The 14,689-nt window shown below is 32.6% G+C and overlaps 2 protein-coding genes across 4 annotated transcripts; one reads left to right on the top strand and one right to left on the bottom strand.

The window, feature by feature from the left end:
• Positions 1-30: 30 nt before the first annotated feature.
• LOC145939909 (transcription elongation regulator 1) lies at positions 31-9,943 on the bottom strand. 2 transcript variants are annotated; one of them, XM_083044543.1, is made up of 18 exons: positions 9,591-9,943; positions 8,789-9,050; positions 8,587-8,676; positions 8,122-8,313; positions 7,570-7,813; positions 7,185-7,403; positions 6,900-7,103; positions 6,446-6,719; positions 6,134-6,366; positions 5,892-6,052; positions 5,612-5,820; positions 5,376-5,526; positions 1,455-1,901; positions 1,132-1,341; positions 784-1,050; positions 611-688; positions 280-503; positions 31-177 (listed from the first exon to the last, which is right to left on the bottom strand). In XM_083044543.1, exons 1-18 carry the CDS (start codon positions 9,749-9,751, stop codon positions 174-176), a joined length of 3,630 nt encoding a protein of 1,209 aa, XP_082900669.1. In that variant the 5' UTR covers positions 9,752-9,943; the 3' UTR covers positions 31-173. The 2 variants fall into 2 exon arrangements, with proteins under 2 accessions (XP_082900669.1, XP_082900670.1); XM_083044544.1 differs by having other exon boundaries at positions 8,789-9,038.
• A 94-nt stretch (positions 9,944-10,037) lies between these two features.
• LOC145939243 (DNA polymerase delta subunit 2) lies at positions 10,038-14,349 on the top strand. Of its 2 annotated transcripts, XM_083043487.1 has the most exons (8): positions 10,038-10,093; positions 10,447-10,494; positions 11,055-11,284; positions 11,420-11,721; positions 11,803-12,013; positions 12,082-12,316; positions 12,754-13,046; positions 13,266-14,348. In XM_083043487.1, exons 3-8 carry the CDS (start codon positions 11,068-11,070, stop codon positions 13,385-13,387), a joined length of 1,380 nt encoding a protein of 459 aa, XP_082899613.1. In that variant the 5' UTR covers positions 10,038-10,093; positions 10,447-10,494; positions 11,055-11,067; the 3' UTR covers positions 13,388-14,348. The 2 variants fall into 2 exon arrangements, with proteins under 2 accessions (XP_082899613.1, XP_082899614.1); XM_083043488.1 differs by lacking the exons at positions 10,038-10,093; positions 10,447-10,494 and adding an exon at positions 10,532-10,649 and having other exon boundaries at positions 13,266-14,349.
• The last annotated feature ends 340 nt before the right edge of the window (positions 14,350-14,689 follow it).

Below are 14,689 nucleotides of genomic sequence, written 5' to 3'. Positions count from 1 at the left end.
TACATTATAGTATCTCACAATGCAATACAGTTTTAATTGTAGAATTGGCATTCATTAATTTTATTGAATCCTATACAGGCAATAAAATCTTGTGTAAAGTTCAATTTAACTACACCTATAAATTCATTCATTTTTGTGTTACTGTAACATCATATTTCGATGTAGACCATTCTTCAACTGAAACAAAGATAAATATTTAGATCGGGGAACCATTTACACTTTATCTATCAAGACAAAATGTAAGATTTTGCATCTTTCTTCTTATATATTAATATTTACTTTGTAGTTGGTCTTCTCGATGGCTCCGAAGCAGTGGGAGGTGGCGGAGGACCTCTGCGTGCTAACTCTTCTAGATAACCCATTAATAATCGAGTCCGTTCGGTAGCGGCAGCTTCAAGTACGAGAAATCTTCGATCCTTTCTCAGAATTTCCTCGATTTCTGCTAGATGCGAGCTATTTTCTTGAACTTTTTTGTACGTTTTATCAGTGATTAATTTTGTTTCCTGAAAATCACACTTTTTTTAGCACAAACTATATCAAAATATTATATATATATATATATATATATATATATATATATATATGTATATATTTTTTAAACTAAACGCACCTGTAAAAGTTCTCTAAAATCGGCTTTGGCAGCAACAAGTTTGTCCTTAATATATTCCTTAAACTCTTTCTCGCATTTCTAAAAAAAGTAAAAAATGTATGCGTATAGGAGTAATAAGTAATAATGAATCAATATTTTTACTTTTCACAGTTATATTGATAATTATTACATACCCGATCACTGGAAGAAAATTTCAAATATCTAGGATCATCCTTTAACAATTTTTTAATGTCCTTCCAAGATGCTGTTAATTCAGTCGATGCGCCTACCTCGTCGAGCAACTCTCGAAATTTGTCACGTTTTTTGCGGCCTAATTGCTCGATGTGTTCGTTAAACAGTCGTTCTTTCTCCTCACGATCTAAACTTTCAGCAAGCTCCCATCTATGATCCTTTCTAAGTTGCCGTTTTGCTTCTCTCCATGCCAGATCACCGTTTCTTACCTAATTTAGGTAAATATTCAATATTACAATCAGAAATATCAATGACTCTTATCAAAAACATTATGCGATTAAAAATAATACCAAGTCAGCGAGAAGAGCACTAAAATGTTGAACCGCCTCTGTGTGACGATGATGCTGCCTCTCTTTATCCCTATCACGAAGATGCGTAGCAAGGGTCCTTTGCACTTCTCGTTCTCTTTCTCGAAGACTGGCTTCTGCCCGTCGTTCACGTTCTCTTTTTTGTTTCTCACGATCCTCTTCTGAATCGGAATGGTCATCTCCCTCTTCCTTCTGAATCAAGAAAAAAGCTTATTTTACAAAAAGATGAAAAAATGGCGAAAATATTGAAAATGCAAAAAAATTAAAAATATAAAAGAAAAGGTAATATTGTTAATTGTTCTTACATCGTTCTCCTTTTTTACATTTTTGTCGTCACTTTCTTCAATTTCCCCGCTCTCTTTCTCTACCACTGTCTCCTTCTTCTCCTTTCCATTTTCCTCCAAAGGCGCTTCGCTCTTTCGTTGTTTCTTTTCCTTTGTATTATCTTTGTCAGTTCTGTCTTTATTAGACTTCGTCTCTTTACCTTTGTCCGAATCCTTACGGTCTCTATCCTTCTTCTCCGTCTTGTGATCTTTTTCTCTGTGTCGATGATCTTTGTCTTTCTCCTTCTCCTTTTTCCGCTCATCCTTCAGTATGCGAACATAATCTCTAAACCAATCTTCCCGCGTGCTCGCCGACTCTACGACTCTGTATCGCCAATCCGATTCCAATTTTTTCTTACAATCGCTCCAATGCGAATGCCTGTCGATGTCTTTGTGCTCACGTAGCATCGCAAAGAATTCCTTTTTCACCTGAAACGCATTTAACATAAGAGTTTTCATCGCTGAAAAATAATTACTGCTTGCTTATGTACTATTATACAATTTTTTTGGTTTTAAAATCAGATTTTTCTTGGCTCTCTTATATCATGCACGCTTTAATAGTATTTCCAACCAATTATTACACGTTCAGCCACATTACAATCACTTTTATAAATATTTATAATATAATGATTTGTAATGTGGATCAAACTATTTCAACTTGCAAACCTTTTTTTTAATTGGTTTTCAAACTATATTTCGTTAGGGGTAGAGAAGAAATTCATGTTCATTTGTATCAGGAAGTATCACAACGTTAAGGGCTCTATTTTTTGTCGAATTTTTTTTTTTTATTTTAATGTACTAAGCTGGTTCATTGTGGCTGAAAAAAATTATTGACTTATTATTCCTGTAAAAATGATTATCATGTATTATGTACAATCAGTCATCATTAAATATATAGTATTAATTCTATGTTCATATTTTTCAAATAATTCAAAATTAATTTAATTTTAATTTTTAAGAAAAACTGTGTCTATTATATTTGCATGATATACTCGTATTTAATGATGACTAGATGTATAAGGTAAGTAAATGTTTGACTGCCGTCCTTGCTGAAACGAAAAAATGTGGTTAGTACATTATTATTATGTTATTAACTTCGAAAACATTAGAAGCTCGCAGCCGTCCAAATTACGAAACGAGTTTCCATCTAATTTTTTTTTCTCCTATTTGCTATACTCTAAAATATCTTTCGAAGAACCCATAATTTTATTTTAACGTACGTTTCATATAATACGTCGCATCGTTTACAAAAATTGTAACGCAATTTTTTTCTTAAATTGTATGTTTTTTTTTATAAAAATAATTATATATTCTTTTATTGAAGATTTACTAAACGACGTGTTTTACTAAAAGACGTTATCTTATTAAAATAAAGTACACTTCTCCCTCCTAAGCCGATACTTATAAATCATAATATTGAAAATATTATATAATCGAGCAAAATTAAATATAACAGATTTGTAAATTGTTTGATCTATGCAACGTAAACCCAAAAATTATTCCATAATATAACTTTCTTTCCGATCCCCATTGCGTAATTTGTAAACGACCAAAACGAAATATTTTGTGCAATAGCTATAATCTTTTGTTCTTTAAAAATAAGTTTATATAATATTATTCAACAAATAATAATCAAAAAATGATTATAGCTCAGACGTTGGCACATTTTCGTCTTCAGATTGCCATAACATTCATTACTCGGATCCTGATCTTATAAAGAATTTCAAAAGGCACTGAAAAATTTGTGCCATAACTGTTTAAACTTATTTCTTTATGCGATTAAAATTATAAATATCCACGTGTATTACTTTTAGAACAAAAATGGTCAAGATCCTCAAAAGAGTATAAACCAAATATTTGATAGAAATGCATACTCATTTTGCCAAATTTGTACTTTTACATTATAATTTTATACTACAACTTATTGCAATCCTCTAAGATATATGTAATAAAACTATAATTTCTTTTTGTATATCGCTGTCAACAAGAATCTTTGAGAGAATCTTAAAATTGACTTAATAATATATATATGTTTTTTAAAGCTATAAAAGTTCAAACATATTTTTAGACATAAAATTTTGTATTCATGTATTGACATAAGAACAATAGAAAAATATGATTTCAACATAAAAATGTGCATTTCTTTTTATGAATGCATGTTTAGTCTAATAATCTATATTATATGAAATAACTTTTTATTTAATATACAATATTAATATGCAAACGAGAAGTAATGCTATATGAGAAACTATCACTTAAAAAATAAAATAAATAATATATACACAATATAATTTCTTGCATTAATGTGAATTTGTTTTTATGTCCATACATTTTCTAATATAAATTCTGTGGTAGCATTAGAGAATAGAAACATTTTACAAATCGGAGTAAGCTCTGAGAAACTGTTCTCTGTGGAAGATACTAATGCTACCTCGGGCGTGCGCCCTTTTTTTTATTTTCCATATTAAATGATGAAGTTACGTGAAATTTCTCAAATTGGTTTTGACTCTGGGGAAAAGTTAATCTTTTGAAGAAACGAGGATTACGAGTAATATACAAATACCGAGTTCGTTCATTCTCATGACTCTGCTTTGGAGTAAAGAATGCGGCGCGCGAGGGTGTGCCAACAGTGACCCGCAGTGTAGGTGGGAATGGTAGATGACATCATCCATGCCACCAACCAGCTTCAGTACCAAGCCACTCCACATACGGAACCTGTCCTGCCTGCCTCCTGACTGAAGTGGAGAGTTCAGAACACATAAGTATATAAAGGAACCGTGACATACTAAGATTTTATTCTCTACATCTCCCATCTTAGAGCTACAAAAACTTTTCGATTTCTATCGAGCAAATCTACTGGAGTAGAGAATTATTATTAGAGAAATATATATCTCCTGGTATATGTGTTCTTCAGCCGTTATAATTTTAGGTATTTGTATTATCTTACAAGTGGAACAAAATAATAACATACCTATGAAACCTGAAAGAAATTAATCAATTATCGCTGTAAACATAAACTTCATTAAACATTATCAAATATATCCTCTCCTATCTAAAGTTAAAAACGCTTTGTGTGTATTCTTAATTTGATTTTTAGACCATCGCGCATTGCAAAGCTTCGCTTGATTAAGGGGAAGTAAAATTCTTGGATTTAATTAATCAAAATAATATAATTATTTTTAAACATAGAAGCAGATACTGAATAAATATATATTTAACCCATACACAACTTATCGCAAATGTAGTATATACTACATTTACACGCTGCTTCAAAGTATTCATCGAGAAGCATTTATGGAGCAATTAAATAAACGACATCGGCCTGGAATGGAAGGAGAAGGGTTTATTGGGCAGGATTTAAAATTAGGAAATGCAGTGATGATGCTGTGCTTAAAATATAAAGAATTTAGGTACACTTTAGTAAATATATATGTTCATATAAAATTATAACTCATTCAATAAGATAACTTTAATAATTACATAATATATTAGAGCAGAACAAATATTCTTGAGCCTTTAAGATCACATGAACGATATGTATGAAAATTAGTATATACATAAAACTATCTGAAATCTAATACAAAATTATAGAAATAAAAGCTCTAATAATAAAAGCTTGCACTAAAATTGTTTGAAGCATAATTATAAGATAATCTCTTTATATTATTACAGTTTATAAAATTATTTGTGAGAAATTATAAAATGTACCTAAATCCTTTTTTTTAGACTTGTTAAATATACACATATTTTGACGGAATCTTAGGAAGGAATATGTCGCTAGAATATTTATCTTATCATATCAAATGTTGAAAGTTTTAATAAATTAATTATAATGTCCTGAAAAATATATTTTGCATTGCCATACAATGCGCGCATTTAGTGATGTTAATAAAATAAAAATACCTGTTCTCGTTTGGCTGTTTTTTCCTCTTTCTCCTTCTTTCGCACTTCCAGGAGATATTCGTTGAAAAGGCTTTCTCGTTCACGCATCTTTTCTACATTCTTAAATCGTTCATCCCTTCCGTGTTTTTGAGCAAAATCACTAAATGACGATCTATAAAACAGAAAAATTTATAAGATAAAATTTATTTTTTATGCAAGAAAATATCAAAATAAAATACGTTTCCCTACATACGTACTTTCCATGAAGTCCAGCCTCTTCCAAAAGCTTCTGAAATTGTTCTTTTCGTTCTTTCATTTTATTCCTCTTCTCCCTCCTTTCTTCTTCCGCTCTCTCCTTCACATACTTTTCAAAGACCTGCTTCCTTTCCTTCGATGTTAGAAGTAAGTAACGTGGATCAAATACTATTTTGTGAAGTTCCTTTTCCCAAGTACTGAATGCAGATACCTAGAAACAGAATAGATGTAGTTACACGGTATAACGTATTACAATATGAATAGTGATATATAATAATTTACATCTTTCTCTGCAAGCATATCTCTGAATGATTTGATCCTGGTCTCCAACGGAACTATCGCTCTCTCCCTTGCTGCTCTCACCTCGGCCTCGATCGCAGCTTCCTTACCGATGTCGATGGTCTTCTTCTCTTCCTTCTCCTCTTCTTCTTTTATAGGTGTACCTAAAAAAGTAATATAAAATTTATATTTAAAAAATCACAGCAATTGTGTGCGTTATGTTTATTTTTGAGCAATTATTATACTTTTGGTATCGTCGTGCTTCATTTTTTTAGCTGGTGTAGGTTGATCGTCATCACTGCTTTCACTAGTATCCGATTGACGTGCTGGTTTCGTGACACCGATCGCATCTGGTGGATTTGATATCATCTTGTCCACATCCTGACGGCCAATAAGATCGTCTGGCCTTTCCCAGACTGATATTCGCGAAGAAGGATTGTAGAAAAATACCCGTCCGTCTCCCGTCCAAACAACGCACCTTCACACAATATAGATGTTTTATTTTCTGTTTTATATGAATATATATAAATATGAAATAAATATAAAGCTGAATATACCATGGAGTTCCAGGCACTGGTGTACTAGAAATAGGTCTAGACTTGTCTTGAGGTTTTGCGGGTTCCTTCGCGACGTTTTCCTCCTTCTTAGGCTTAGCGCTATCCGCGTCTTTTGTACTATCTTTGGTTTCATGCGCGTTCTCTTGCGGCTTCTCTTGCTTATTAGGAGGCTCGGGCACGGCACTGTTATTGATAACAGTAGTGGTTGTAACAACAGTACTTGTAGGAACAGTAATTGGTTCCTCATTTTTCTGCCGTAATGCCAATTTTGCATCTGTTCGGATATACATCAAAATTTAAGTGTTACAAAATTTATTATTATGTCAAATTATATTATGAAAATTTTTTATACAAAAGAGTTACTGCAAATATTATGTCCTTGCTGATTGCAATAATCCACTTATAAACATATATATTTACTGAATATACAGATTAATAAAAAAATTACACATACTTTCCAAATCCTTTAAGGGTTGTGGCTTTTCCCATACTGACTCTCCTGCTTTACTGTTGTAATAATACAATCTGCCATCAGGTGCACGATGCTCAGTCCAAACCATAGCAGCTGCAACCAATTCAGAATCAAGCTGCGCAAGTATAGCAGGATCTTCAGTAGTTACTTGAGGCGTCATTACACCATGGGGCATTTGTGGCATACCTGAAAGATCGCGTCACTTTAAATTATAACAATATTTTTTCTCTTTACATAATACTTGTCATTATATATTCTTCTTCTTACCCCAATTCGTTTGTGGTGGTCCGTAACCGCCAAAGGGTTGGAAACCTGGCGGTGGCATTCCAAAAGGTGCTGCTCCGAACTGCGTGGCAATCGGACCGCCAAACTGATTTGGCATTCTATGTTGCATAGGCATCATATTTGGCGGCGGCTGCATCATATTCGTGGTTACAGTCGGTGTATTTATTGGTGGCGTGTTAGTAACCGTCGCGGATGCTGTGCCTAATAAATAATTTTAAAAAATTGTTTAATTAAAATATCTTGATTTATTTTCTAAATATGATTTTATTTTGCAGAAAGATAAATATAAACAACATCAAGAACTGCTTTAAAAATTGCTGTTTTAAAAATTAAATAATATTAATCTTTTACGAGACTTATTAATTACCGTTAGATTGATTTGTTTCAGATGCTTGATTACTGACATCTGATGTATCGTTCAATGTAGGAGGTGGTCCAGTACCGGGAGGTGCTGTACTTAACTGATTGATTGCATCTGCATTACTAGAAGACGATTGTTCGCCTTGAGAAAGTCTGTTTTCACTAATCTGAGTTGGTGTACTACTTGATGAAGTAGGTGTGGTAGAACGTGCTGTCGCTTGTTTCGACGCACCATGTACTAACTGTTCCAACTGCAAAATCATGATATATATATTTTTTAAATTAGGCTAAATTAAATTTATTCAACATTAAATCTTATATAAGAAAATAAAAAATAAAATTTTACTTTCTAATATTCACACATTTTTGATGTATAAATATTGATTATATTTTAATAGGATGTTTTTTTTTTATATGTGGGCCATATATTTATGTACATATCTTTAAATATTTTGACTATTGAATAGGTAAGCTTACAATTTTGTTGTTGATCAAACAATTCTTTGATGAAGAAAACTTTGATTGAAAAAAACCTTACCTCTTATAAATATGTATTTACCTGATCTTGCACCATGACCTTCACATTTGGTCCCTCTGGTTTAGTCCATGTAGTATCTCTCGTACGAATATTGTAGTAATACGACTTGCCGTCAGCCGCTTTTGTCTCTACCCACACTTCCCCATTGAGATCTAGACCTGGAATGTTTGCTTGCTGCTGTGATTGTTGAGGTGGCTGTTGCTGTCCTGGAATCTAAAATGTATTTTATTCAAAAACACATTCTTAAACTTTGCTTAAATATTTTGATGTTAAATATCTATTTCTTTTATTTAACTTTATTTTTGCAAGAGTGCATGTGCTTTAAAGTTACAAGAATAAGTAAGTAAATCTACATAAAAAAATGTATACTTTACAAAATACATTGCAAAAAACATTTGTACTTTGAGAATAATAAAAATAGCTTGCGAATATTAATAAGAATAACTTACAAGTATTTAAAAATTATTTTTGTTGCATATAACTTACGCTATTCATATTAGGTGGTCCCATTCCAGGAGGTGGCCCATATGGACCAGGTCCTGTACCAATAGGTCCATTCATCATGTGTGGTGGTGGCTAAATCAAAATAATTACTTTTAAAAATCATTATATTATATAACTTATAAGTTTGATCTTAAAATACACCCAAAATCAACTCATTATTATCGAGAAATTAAATAAAACATACCATTCCTGGAGGTCCCATCAAGTTAGGAGGCCCCATGAGATTTGGCGGTCCCATAGGTCCCCAACTAGGATCAAACGGTGGCGGTCCTCGAAACCTTGGTCCTGCTGGGCCAGGTGGACAATTTGGCCTAGGTGGACCCTCAAAGGGAAATCCATTGTTTGCTCCACGAAACATTGGTCCACGTGGTCCAAATCCTCTTCCCCGAAACCTTGGAGGCCCACCGCCCCTCATAGGGAAATCAAACCCACCTCTGCCACGACCCCTTAAATTATTTTTATATGTTGTGACTAGGATATCTTATCGTTATATCGTGCCACAGAGAGGAAGGGAGATCAGACATATTTCTCGTATATTCCGAATTTTTCTTTGAAAAAGCTCCATTCAACAATATACGAATCTGATCTGCTCACTTCGAATACTACTACATTCCTCATAATGTTTCTACAAGATACTGTAATAATATCTCTTGTAAACAAATCGACATAAATAATAACAAATTTCACCACAGGCAAATTAAACTAAAAATAAAATCCGCATTATCGGAACCTTCATTAAAGAACGTGATATTTAATAAGAGATACATATATATTACGATCAGTCTTTAAAATCGAGCAGAAACATTACGGTGGGAAGACATCGAGGGGGAGAGAAGCGTGAAGGGAGCGCATGATGAGAGGGATGGCGACAGCGGGAGGAAAGGGACCAGGGGCGAGGCGGGGAAGGGGGGGGGGGTAAAAGAGAACATACAAATCTCCGCCCCGAGCCTGGTGACTACGAATAAACCCGATGATGCCATACGCACCGAAAACCGCCACGGCCACGCGGCATGAAATGCCTGTAATCGTCCCCCTCGTAACTGTACTCCTCCGTCTCCTCCATTGCCTCGTCATTGTGCTCCTGCTCGTTGCTAGAGACGACGGGCTCGGCCGCGATCGCGGCCGGCTGCTCGCTGCTCACGTCCATCGTGGCGCAACGAAGGGGAATTTCGAGAAATACAGAGTCGCGAAACACCTCGGTTTCACACGCCCATTCAGCTGGATATGGATATCACACGCCGCGCTTATCACACTCGTCGTCTCTCTCGCTGGCTGGCAGAAAAAACGCGCCGCAAACAAATTATTACTATTTTACGCGATGCGAGCTGTAAACATACTGCTGCCAACTGCGCGACGCGACAATTCCCCTTCGCGACGCGCATGCGCGGCGCTTCGATCGCTTGACAGCGTTCGGGGAGGCTCCGAAACGTCAAACGGGCCGCATCCCGAGGTCTCGTCCCGCGTCCTGATTTTCAGCGATTTCGAACGAGTTGTGTATAGAGAATTATATTGATGAATATTTACAGCTGCGCTTTGTTTGACGTTACAAAAGTTTTAAATCATTCGATCGATTGTTCGGGACGAAAAAAGCTGCGGATTTCTTTGCCCTCGAGAATCAATCGGATGCTTTGAAGTTTTCGTAGCGTTAAGGTGCCTTTTCATGCTGACGCTCGACGCTCATTTTTAGCGTCAAAAGACGTCACGTGACCAAAATTGACGAATTGGTATCTTTATTTTTGGTCACGTGACGTCTTTTGACGCTAAAAATGAGCGTCGAGCGTCAGCATGAAAAGGCACCTATAAACGGAATGCGTTCTATAAAGTGCTACCAATTTACTACAGTAAAAAAGGCGCGAAAAGAAAGAACGTTGATGTAGCATGTAATAGTATGTAAGTATGTCGATATTAAATATTAAATAAGTATTAGAGATAAGAAAAAATAATATAAATCATCAATTTCAATGTTAAGAAAGTAAAAGGGTGTAAAGGTTTTTAACATCTCTGATATAACAAACAAAGAGGAGGAGATAAAATAAGGACAGAAGGTTAGAATCAAAATGTTATATTTGCAACCGAATAATTAATATTAATATTTGCAAAATGAAATAATTGTAAAAGATATAAAACGATTGAATGATAAGCTAATGTAATCAGTATATAGATTCCGGTAAAAAACAGTTTCTGAGCACTATTTGCGTTTCTATAATAATACACAATAGTATATAAAAACAATGATAGATATATCAATCAATTTCATTTTTCAATCTACTATCCTTATTTTTTAAATAAATATTTTTAATATATTACACATTTAATATATAAGCACAGACAATAATGTAAATTTATTGAGAGTACATTATTGTATTAAAATAAAGTAATATCTATCAATGCATGGCTTATGTATGGTTTAAATACTTAAATATTTTTGTCGCTACATTTTTATTTTATAGAATATTATTAATAATGGCACCAATTTCCAATGAATCTGGCGGAAATCTACTTTCAAGCCCAGGAAACGAAAAGCCCCAAAAATTTGAAAGACAGCAAGTACAATATGAAGACTTGACTACTGATTTTAACGATAAATTAATCGATTTCTCTAAGCAATTTTGTCACATATATTCAGTAAGATTGGCAGAATTGAGAGAAGTATTGATACCACGAGTTATTGCAAAATGGGGTAAGCTTTGTGTAATGCAGTTTTGCACAATAATATATTTTACTTCTATAGAAATAATATATAAAATCTTTATACAAGTATTCTACTATGATGACTGTGGATTAAAAAATAAAAGACAATTTCTCTTGTTCTCAGGAAAAATTCAAATATTAAAGTTGGCGGAATTAGAAGATTTTGAAGGACAAAAATGTGTAATAATTGGTACGCTCTATAAACATCAAAAGTGGAAGCCATCAATATTATACGAATTAAGCGAGGATCATCAACTCGCATTATCTGAGCCAAGATCAAATTATTGCTCAGAAAAGGATCAACTTTTCTTGGAAGATGAAATGCTACGCATCAAATTAGTAATGGAAGATGCGGATCTGAAGAATTATGTTACAGGTGTCGTATGTGCTATATTAGGGCATAAAGAAAAAGATGGCACTTTTATGGTAAGTGTAAACTTTTAAAATCTCTTGTATACATATATTTTGTATAATACATGCAAACTTATCTTTTTATGTCTTATTCAGATCAAGGAATGGTGCTTTCCTGGTTGTGTGCCTAAAAGTTCATTGGCACCACTAAAGTCCAAAGGAAAACTGCTATTTTTATCTGGGCTCGACTTGGCAAATAATTCAAAGAGTTTGTCATTAAGTCTTTTAACAGAATGGATATGCGGTATGGCAGGAAATACAGTAGCGCAAGAAAATGCCACTTGTGTCATTCAAGTTATTATTGCTGGTATATATTCATTCTTATATTCTTTCTAATTGTAAAACAATTTTATCTTCACATTTTACTATTGTCAGGTAATTCTGTCAAGACTGTTACCAAGACAAATACTTTAATGGGACATGCTGAAGGGAAGGCACAAGACGCCGCAATAGCAAAAGAAGTCGCTGTAGCAACGACACTCCTAGACGCATTTCTTGCCGAAATAGCAACATGTTGTTGCATCACCTTAATGCCAGGTCAGCATGATCCTGTCAATGCAATGCTGCCTCAGAGTCCACTGCATCCATGTATACTACCATTAACATCTAGGTATTGTGCAAATATATTTACCAATTGTTTATAATATAAATTATATTTGACTTTAATGGACAAGAGATAAGATTATATTTTTAAAGTTAAAATTGAAAAAATGGATTTCTTTTGTGTAGCAAAAAATATGATTTAAAAAACTATGTTAATTGTTAATGCTAACTTATATTTAATTACACAGTTAATTATGCAGTCTTAATATATTTAAATTTTACACTTAATCAATTGTTTCAAATTTAATTTTTATAAAGTAACAATTAGATGAAATTTAAGTGGTGTTTAAAAATAACATGGAGTGTGCTAAAAAAGGAGATATATAAAAATAAATTTAATTTTCTATATCAAATTTTATTCATAAAAGAGCTTTTATTCTGAATTATAATCGAAATTTAATCTGTGTGCAAATAAAACCTTGATTGAAATAATGTGTTTTCTAGATTTGAAAGTTTCAAAGGTGCGACTAATCCGTGGATCGCTAAAGTCGCCGAACGTGTAATAATGGGTAGCAGTGGTCAACCTATTGAGGATATCATGAAAGCAACTGGTGCGACAGATATTTCTCCTTTAGATTGGCTGGAAAGAATGTTGCTTTGGAGACATATGTGTCCGACTGCTCCAGACACATTACCGGTAAATCCTTACTCTGTAAAAGATCCATTCATCATCAATTATTGTCCAGATATATACTTTGTGGGCAACACAGATAAAGTGGAAACGAAATTATGGAAAGGTAAATATTACATCATAAAGTAAAATTTGATAAAGTTATATATTTATGCTTTAGTTATAAGTTATAAGGGACATTAACATTTTTAAATGCATTTGTTAAAATGCACAATAGATTTCTTCATTTTTAACACTACAATATTATGCATATATTGATATTGCTAATATTTCTAATATATATTTTGTTAAAGGATTTAAAAAAAAGTACATTTAATATTTATAGGTGAAGAAAATCAGGTGGTCAGACTAATTTGTATTCCAAAGTTTTCTACTACAAATCTTGCAGTTACGGTGGACATAGAAACTTTGGATACTGAAACCATTTATTTTGGTACAAGTACCTGACCAAAACTTTTATAAATTCGTTTGAATAGATAAAAATAATTAATATGTGACATTTTTGTTACTAAATCGTTCTCAAATCATATTTTTGTACTCTCATCGTATTTTTAAAATCTATTAAACAAGATAAAAACAATTTTATATTTTATAATATTGATAAATATATATAATACACACGCAATCACATTCTATATCTTTGCAGTAGATTATCAAATGTTTTGATCCATGTTTGATTACAATTATAAAAAAATTATCATTAAAAGTATGTGTGCATATAAATACATAGATATACATAAATGAATCCAATTGCATTTGTATGTCATATAATGAAAAAGAACAATTTTTGTTGTCACCTATTTTTATTTGCATCTCGTAAAAGTGATATACAAAATTGAAACACATGCGATTTTTAAGAATTCGTAGACATTTGCCTGGTTATAAAACTTTTAATACGAAAGAAAATACATGTAGTATCACAGACTATTAGAAAATCGCGAAATCACAGTGACACAAGCTTTTCAGTATGAACTTAAATTAACAAGTGAATTTATATTTTATAAATTATGCCAATGATAAGAACATAACAGTCAAAATACAGAGCATCGGTAATTAACTGATAATACATTTTTAATATTAGCGCATACTTGTTCTATATACCTTAAATTCTCACACACTATGTCAAGAATATCTTGTATGATACATAAATTTATACTTCTTTTTTATAATTTTAATTTTTATAGCATTGTCCTCTCTTACCTGTACGATGTACCAGTAATATCTTAAGACACAACTTGGTCATATATGAAAAATAAAACGAAATTCTTAATACTAAAAAAAAAAAAAAAAAAAAAAAAAAAATAAAAAAAATTCATACTCTTAAACTGATTTTGACTGTTACATAAATTACGACATTTGCGAAATTATGGTGCAAGAGTCATATAATAATGGGCAAAATATACAAGGATTTAAATACAAGTTTTCACATAATGATAAAATCGTAATTTATATACATTTAAGAGCATCTGTAGTATATTAACATTTTTTCGTAGAATGTCACACAAATTGGTGTATTTTTTTCTTACAAAATAGAAAAAGCACGCTGTATTGGAAGGTACACGGTGCTACAGAACATTTCAATTGGCACTTTTATTTAAAGTGAAGAGCCGTGATTGTAACAAATACAGTTTTGTATCGCTCAACCACTGTCATGAGATTCCACTTCTTTCAGAGAATTATTACTACGTACTATGTATTTATATAACAGAGAAGGGGAAAAGATCAGTAATGCAAATATATATCCTAAAT

The sequence above is a fragment of the Prenolepis imparis genome, unplaced genomic scaffold, assembly GCF_030444845.1.
Source record: "Prenolepis imparis isolate NDT839.2.m4 unplaced genomic scaffold, iyPreImpa1.0 SCAF_8, whole genome shotgun sequence".
In the NCBI taxonomy this organism is placed as follows: Eukaryota; Metazoa; Arthropoda; class Insecta; order Hymenoptera; family Formicidae; genus Prenolepis; species Prenolepis imparis.
The sequence above is the reverse complement of the archived record's forward strand: the minus strand, read 5'-3'. Positions and strand labels throughout refer to the sequence as shown.